Consider the following 8,010-nt stretch of genomic DNA (forward strand, 5'->3'; position numbering starts at 1 on the left):
ACACCCCCTGCAACATACTCACGAGCTTAGTGAGCAAGGACTGAGTGTAGAAAATCAGCCAGCAGTAACGAGGGCTCTCCTGCAGCCTGCTCGCAGCATCAACACGGAAGGGAGGGCGTCCTGGGACAACACAAGCCCGGGAGGGGCACAAAAGCCCACGGCCCCGGGCACCGTGCACGCTCGCACACACACATTCACACCTTCCTCCAGCCCCACCGCCCCACCATGGCTGCCTCCACCCTGTCCGTCTGCTCCAGCGACCTCAGCTATGGCAGCCGGGTCTGCCAGCCCGGTGCCTGGGACTCCTGCCCCGACTCCTCCTGGCAGGTGGACGACGGCCCAGAGAGCTGCTGCGAGCCCCCGTGCTGCGCCCCCAGCTGCTGTGCCCCTGCCCCCTGCCTGACCCTCGTCTGTACCCCTGCCAGCTGTGTGTGCAGCCCCTGCCAGGCAGCCTGCACCAGCTTCTGCACGCCCTTGTGCTGCCAGCAGTCTAGCTGCCAGCCCTCATGCTGCACCTCCTCCCCCTGCCAGCAGGCCTGCTGCATGCCCGTCTCCTGCACCCCTGTCTGCTGCACCCCCGTCTGCTGTGTGCCCGTCTGCTTTGGGGCCTCCCCCTGCTCAGACGTCTCCTGCTGCCAGCAGTCTAGCTGCCAGCCCTCCTGCTGCACCTCCTCCCCCTGCCAACAGGACTGCTGCGTGCCCGTCTCCTGCACACCCGTCTGCTCCAAGGCAACCCCCTGCCCAGCCCCCTCGTGCTGCCAGCCCAGCCCCTGCCTCCCCTCCTGCTGCAACCCCGCCTCCTGCCAGCCCAGCTGCTGCCACCCGGCCTCCTGCGTGTCCCTGCTCTGCCGGCCTGTGTGCAAACCCTCCTCCTGCGTGTCCCTGCTCTGCCGCCCCACGTGCTCCCGCGCGGCCCGCTGTGGCCCCGCCCCGGCCCAGAAGTCCCGCTGCTGAACGGTCCGGCTCCTGCCTCGCCAGCTGCTGTCTCTGCTCCTGAGCGCAGGTCCCTCCCAGGAGCCCGACCCTCGGATGCCAAGACCTCTCTGTCTCCGTCGGGGATTTGCATACCCCGCCTCTGTCCCTTTCTGAGAGGAGGTGACCCACAGATCCCTCAAGCGGGAGGGGCCTGGGGGACCTGTGAACCTCCTGTGCGGATGGATTGCTGGCATTCGGAGTGACAAACGTCCATGGCTATAATCAATACAACGTCTGTGTCAGGAAATCTGGCCCTCTGTCTCTTCTTTCCTCCTCCTGAGCCCCCACCCCCGAGGCCCCATCCCACGTGGGCATCCGGTCGCCGTCTGGTAGAACCAGACAGTGAAGACGTGGTCTCAAACCCGGGTTCAAACAGCTGAGGGACGCTGAGAGCTGAGAGAGGATGCATCCACCTGCTCCGTCCCCTGCCCCGCCCCACGGCCCCCACCCTCTGTCGGGAGCCCTCCAAGGCTGGCCCCCAAGGCCGGCGTGGGTGCAGGAGGCTTGGACCCCGAGGGGCCTTGGGCCTCCTGTGTACACCGTCCCCTTGCCCGTGCAGTGTGCATCTGAGTGCGGAGCAGCAGAAACCCCGTGTGGTTGGGGATCCTGCTGACGCCCCTTGGAGAGAGGGGCTCACAGAGAGGAGAAGCGCCTGCGTGCTGGTCCTGCACAGGGCCTGAGGCCGACCCCTGCATGCTCTGAAGCATCTGGAAGTTCCCATGGGCCCCAAGAGGGTCATGGGTGTCAGTTCCCACATCACTCGTTCTACTCAAGGTTTCAAGGCCTCATTGAGGAGGCCCAGAGCAAACAGTCACCTTGTGAACAAATCCATGGGACAGTGGGGGAGGATGAGCCTGCAGTCTCAGTGGACCACTAGCACTAGAGAGTCAAGGGGGTACCAGTCAGAGGGACCAGGTCCACATTGGGCCCGTGCTCATCCCTTGGGCCAGGAACAGACAGAGGAGGCCCACAGGAGCAGGAAAACAGCAGAGGCGGGCGGCAGATGGGCCCGGAACAGAAGCCACCTCCCCAGGGCTGTAGGTCCCTCTCCCACCCAGGATGAGCTGCACCCCAGGAAGAGGGTAGGGAGCGAAAACCCTAAGAGGGACTTAAAGAGAAAGTGGCTGCATTGTAACCCTGTCGGACTCTTAAATCCCTCAGTTTGCCCGAGTCTATGCAAACCTGTACTGGTACTTGTTCACTGAATTTAAGAAAAGTGGGGCCCTCTCTATAGATAGATGGACAAGGCCTTGATGGACTCTTCATGGCACAAAGAGTTAGGAAAGACACAGAAGAAGGTCCCACCTCACCCCCAACCCAAAAAAGTGAAGTGCAGGAATGTTGACACACGTGGAGACCAGCAACTTACCACCCACGGTGACACCAGAACAGTCCAACAGAAGGACGGACGGACGGGTCATCTGCACGGACGTGCTCCTGCCTTGACCCCCACGGCACCAGAACATCCAGAACCCTCTTGGGAAAGTCAGTTACAGCCACAGATGGGCACAGCCAGGTACCACGTGGTCGCATGTGGCCCATGTGACACCAGTGGAAAAACAAGCTGGGCTGCCGGCGGCCGTGGGTGTCTATGTGGATCAAGTTGGCAGTGCTGACACGGAAGGAGAGGATCAGAGGTGATGGTTTACTTAATACACGTTTGTGATGCAACAATGACTCTAAATGCCCTGAGACCGTCCAGATCTCAGGGCCGCTCTGTCAGCAGTGAACGCGACTCCTGCTCCCCAACCCCATGACACCCCATCATCCTGACTCATCCTGACTGAGACCAGGACAGTCTCCGCCCTCAAAGGTGTCACAGGAGGAACCTGCACCGTGCTGGTGGCCAGCAAAGGCAGCCACCGGGGTTGTCGGGGAGGGTGTCTGGGAGGTGACGACATGACGTGAGATGACACAGCTTGGACCCAAGTGATATAAAACCGCCTGGAGGGGCTTGGTTTGAATGAAACGACGGATGAGACAGTGTCGCGGATAGTGGACACTCTAAGAACTCCTTCTGCTTTTCACGTCCTCGTTGTCCTGTGACATCACCATGATGGAAGTTTCTAGATGTGTATTTTCCTGCAAGAAGGGCCCCCGGACGGTGTTCTTCTTAGACTATTTCTTGGTTCCCAAACAGCTCCCCTCAGGCACCCTGGTGTGCCACCGTCTTCCTTCTGCTGAGGACGGTGACCCCTCGGGCATCTCCCACCTGTCCCGGGACGGCCTCAGCACCTGGCTCTGGAGTGGCCCATGTTCACACCACAGGGGCTAAGCCAGCGCTTTCGGGGGCAGCCACTGGTTTCTGGGCCAGGTTTCCTCTGCCTGGAAGGATGCAGGCATCTTCCATGTGGGGGGGCTCCGCCTTCCTCCACAGCTGCTGTCATTCCTGGATGGGAGCAAGGCCACCACAGGCCTGGCGTCGGCCTTCCTCTGTGAACTCGGGCCCTGCCTGTGTCACAGAGTCAGTGGGACGGGATTCTCAGATTGGACTCTGCTGTCCCCTTGTTCCCGAGGAACCACAGATCCACAGGGACCCACAGCACGGCCAGGCAGGTGGGCGAAGGAGGGGCCAGTGTGGTCTTGCAGCTTTGAGCTGACTCCCGTCAGGGGTTGAATTGTGTCCTCCTTAAAAAAGAGATGTTGGCGTCCTAACCCCCAGCACTATGCCTTGACCTGATTTGGAAATAGCGTCTTTGCAGAGTAATCAAGTTAAAATGAGGCTGGGGGGTGGGTCCTAATCCATAGGACAGATGACTGTGTTCAAGAGACAAAATGGGTCAAAAGAGGGCCCTGGGGGTCCCATCGGGCTGAGTGCTAGGAGCACGCCCACTTGCCCAAGAGGCCACCTTTGAGTGGTCAGCCACCTGGTCTCGGCCATCTGATAAACTGGGCCTTCTCTGCAGAGAAGGAACTTTCCGGAATCCTTAGGAAACCACCCCTGGGGAAGCAGTTAGGGAAGGACACAACGGAGAGACGTCACACACACTGGGATGAGCATCCACTATGGTGTTTATTAGACCTTTGATGCTGGAGGCTGCAGTCTGGACGCTGCACCAGCCAGTGTGGGCTCCAGGTGGATGACCCAGGCTGCAGTCAGGGGACACTGAGGGGTGAACCCCTCAGCCTGGCTGGCTGGGATGGCGCGGCCTTGCTGCAAGGTGGTCTAGTTGGGTCTGGAAGGTCTGAAGTGGACAACATACAGGCTGCCTCAGAGGACTTCAGAGGCAGCTGCTTCTGACCCCACATGGAGGAGGGGTCCTGGGAGGCCACAGGCTCAGCAGCAAGAAGGGCTGCAAGAGAGGACAGGTCTGCAGACCAGGGTGGGGCAGGAGGGCTGGCAGCACCCAGAGGACTGGCAGGAGGGGGCCAGGTACACAATGGGCCTGCAGCTCACGGGCACACACACCTCGGGCCTACAGCTCAAGGGCACGCACACAGAGGGCCTGCAGCTCACGGGTGCACAGCAAGTTGGCTGGCAGGAGCTGGGCACGCAGCAGGCTGTCTGGCAGCCTGTGGAGCAGCTGGTGTGGCACATGGTGGCCTGGGGCTGGGCTGGATTGAGGGTGGAGGATGGGACTGGTCTGCACTCTCCTGCCCCGGGGCGGCCTTTATACCCAGGCTTCGGGCATCCTGGCCGCGAGCCACACCTTCCTGTCAACGAAGGTGCCTTCCTCGTGGTTTCCTGTTTATTTTCCTCCTCTTCCTCTCCATGGGTTTCCTCCCGGGGTTTCTAGTTGAAGTGACGCAGTCCAGGAGGTTCCTCCTCAGCTGGAGACTCCCTGTGACTCAGTGGCCACGTGACTCTGGAGTCGAATCCAGGATGGATGGTGAGGGGCCGTCAGCTGGGGACAAGGGGCCACACACCATGATTTTCAAGATCCTTCCCAATTTTGAATACCCTGCCCTCTGTCTGCATAAGCACAGTCACACTCGCCACACCAGGGTCCCCATTTTGCTTTGGAAACTGAGTGATACAGAAGGTCTTCCCAGCGGGCGGGAGCCATGGGGCTGGGTCCTCACTGTGCAGGGTCCACGTTGTTCCAATAACAGCAGTAACAACCGAGTTCCAGCTTTGTACCGGGTGCAGAGCTAAGCGTTTACGTGGACAGTCTCATAACTGGTTAATGATCTGTCCTGCCACCGTTCAAGGGGTGGTGATACCCCACTGGTACAGATGTGCAATGAGGAGGCTCTAGAAGGAGCCCATGACGGGGGCACGTTCTCGCCACTGCACACGGAGAAGCGGCGTTTGAAGCTGCCTGGTTTCCCTCTGGAATCTGTGGTCTTTACCATGGTGTCAAATTATGTTGGGGCTTTAGGGGTTTTCTGAGGCTCTTGAATCTATGTTAGCCTTTTTTTAAAAAAAAAAAATCAAATTTGGGATTTTGTCCTTTATTCTTCAAAACATTCTTGTGCATCAGTGTCATTCTCCTTTCCTCCTTCCGTTGAAATTACTTGTAAGTTAGACATTCTGATACTGTCTCATAGGCCCTCTTCCTTTTTCTTACTCTTTTTCCCTCTTCCTCAGATTGGATGACTTCTACTGATGTGTCCTCAAGTTCACTGACTCCTTCTCCTTCTCTCAGCCCAGGGTTGCAATGCCTGGTCCACCGGCCCCTGCACCCTCGCACCCCACATGGTGGGATTGCCCACGGCTCCTGGACCACACCTGCTTCTGCAGCAGTGTCCTCACCTCACCCCCACGGCTGCTTCTGCTGGAACACTGTCCCCTCCCCTCTTCACATCCCCTGTGCCAGCTCCGCATGGTCTCCTCACAGAGGCCCCCAGACCACCCCCCAGCACCCCCATCACTCTCTATCTGCTGAACCTGTTTCCTTCCTGGGACTCAGCCCTCTCTGGAATTCTTTCATGCATGAATTTCTTCATTCACTCATTTCTTCATGGCCCTGGAAGGCTCGTGGGGCCAGGACGTCTCCATGACCAGCACACAGGATATAATTGTTGCATGAACAAATCAATTCTTGTATAGACGACCATGAGGCAGGAGTTGGCAAACGCTCCGTGAAGAGCAGGTGTAAGCATTTCAGGCCTTGCGGTCGCATGGTCTCTCCCATCACTGCTCAGCGTTGCCGTGCAAAAGCCGCCCTGGACGACGTGTACACGCATGTGTCCAATAAGACTCTATTACAAACGGGCAGCGGGCCAGCTGCGTCCCTCAGACTTCAGTTTGCGAGCCCTGCTTTAACATGTCCCTGTGCAGAATAAGAGCTGAAATACATGATTGCCTCCAGGTCTCCACTGATGGCACGAGACAAACAGGATTGAAAGCACACAGTCCTCCGAGTGGAGCCAGGGGGCTGCGTACACAGTGATGGCCTGGAGAAGCCCCACGTGGGGTCAAACCCAGATGTCCTTTCACAGAGGGCAGAATCGGCCTGAAGCCAAACTGATTTATGGTGGAGCATAACACAGAGGAGTGCGTCCCTGGACAGGAAGCTGCAGGGACTGTGGTGGAAACAGCCAGGAGGAAGTCAACAGTGTGCTTCCGTGTTGCTGGGACGCCCACTGTCGGGTATAAAGGCCGCCCCAGGAAGGAGCCTGCGGACACCACCGCCTCCACTCCAACACCAGCCCAGCCCCACACCGCCATGTGCCACACAAGCTGCTCCTCAGGCTGCCAGGCTGCCTGCTGCTCGCCCAGGCCCTGCCAGGCGTCCTGCTGTGTGCCTGTGAGCTGCAGACCTGCTGTGTGCACACCCGTGAGCTGCCAGTCAGCTCTGTGCACACCTGTGAGCTGCCAGCCAGCTGTTTGCACACCCGTGAGCTGCCGGCCAGCTGTGTGCACACCTGTGAGCTGCCGGCCAGCTGTGTGCACACCTGTGAGCTACAAACCAGCTGTGTATGTGGCCCCCTCCTGCCAGTCCTTCGTGCGTGTGCCTGTGAGCTGCAAGCCCACCGTGCTTGTGTCTGCCCCCTGCCAGTCCTCCGGGTGCTGCCAGCCGTCCTGCCCCACCCTGGTCTGCAGACCCATCTCCTGCAGCTCCCCTTGCTGCTATTGACCGCGAGTCCCTTCTCAGCTGCATCAGTGCAGATGGATCCACACCTGTAGCCCTCCCACAACGAGTCCTCTGTGGGCCTCCAGCTTCTGCACGTGGCAGATGGAAAGCGTGCTCACCGACCCCTCTGAACTCCAGGGTGAGAATGTGGCCGGATGATCTGGATCCCTCCGCGACCTGCCCATCCCCTTAGGGAAGCCCTGGCTCCCAGGGTCCTTCTCTGTCTCCAGCAGGAAACCAGCCCCCATGTGAGCCAAATAAATCGTGCTTCTCAATGCAGCTTGTCCCTCCACTTTATCTTCGTTTATTTGTGAAGTTCCTTCCTGGAAGGTGTTTACGAATCAAAGCACAGCAGCCCCTCCTCACAGAGCCCTCTTCCTCATGGCTCAGCTGAAGGTGGGGGCGCCTTGGTGGGTGCACGACGGGGAGGTGCTGCCCCCACACTGGCCCCTGGAGACTCGCATTGTGGATGGGGAAGGGCCGAGGAGGAAATCCCCTCCCCCTGGGTGGAGGACAGGGAACAGGCCTGGGTCCCCGGTCCCACATGGTACCTTAAAGGATTTTTACCACTGGGAGGCCAGGAAACCTCCCCCCCCTGCCACAGTCCCGCCACAGACGGCCAGCAGAGTCTGGCCATCTCAGCTAGGAGCGGCAAGCAGTGAGAATACCTCCTGCTCCAGGTCCCAGGCACAAGGGCCTGCTCAAGACGGACACTGGGCCAGGACGCCAGAGAGCACCCCTGCCTCCCGACTCGCCTGGCCAGCATAGCTGCATGAGCAGCATGAGTCCCCACCTAGGAAAGGGTGTCGAGGTCCCCTCCATGTACCCAGCACGCAGGGGCAGCTGAAAACTTAGGGTGGAGCTAAAACACTGCACCCCCAGCCCTGGCCCTAAGCACAAGGCACCGGCAGCCCACCAGAGGAGGAATCTGACGCCCTTGGTACCCTGAAGGTCATCACAATAACAGCAAAACCCAAACCAATGTCAACCTCCTAGCGGGTTGATTCAAACCTCC

General features: G+C 59.3%; 1 protein-coding gene across 1 annotated transcript; it reads left to right on the forward strand.

Moving 5' to 3' along the window:
• The first annotated feature begins 225 nt into the window (after window positions 1-225).
• LOC124231524 (keratin-associated protein 10-12-like) lies at window positions 226-7,274 on the forward strand. The gene is made up of 2 exons (XM_046648330.1): window positions 226-878; window positions 6,641-7,274. The coding sequence occupies exons 1-2, from the start codon at window positions 226-228 to the stop codon at window positions 6,996-6,998; spliced, it is 1,011 nt and encodes a 336-aa protein (XP_046504286.1). The 3' UTR covers window positions 6,999-7,274.
• Window positions 7,275-8,010: the final 736 nt, after the last annotated feature.

Source organism: Equus quagga, chromosome 21, assembly GCF_021613505.1.
Source record: "Equus quagga isolate Etosha38 chromosome 21, UCLA_HA_Equagga_1.0, whole genome shotgun sequence".
Taxonomy (NCBI): Eukaryota; Metazoa; Chordata; class Mammalia; order Perissodactyla; family Equidae; genus Equus; species Equus quagga.

What these genes read in the sequence shown, in the direction of transcription:
- LOC124231524 (XM_046648330.1), top strand. Translation starts at nt 226, where the DNA reads ATGGCTGCCTCCACCCTGTCCGTCTGCTCCAGCGACCTCAGCTATGGC. An exon ending in TGCAAACCCTCCTCCTGCGT is followed by an intron (nt 879 to 6,640) that starts GTCCCTGCTCTG and finishes CTGCTCGCCCAG; the next exon opens with GCCCTGCCAGGCGTCCTGCT.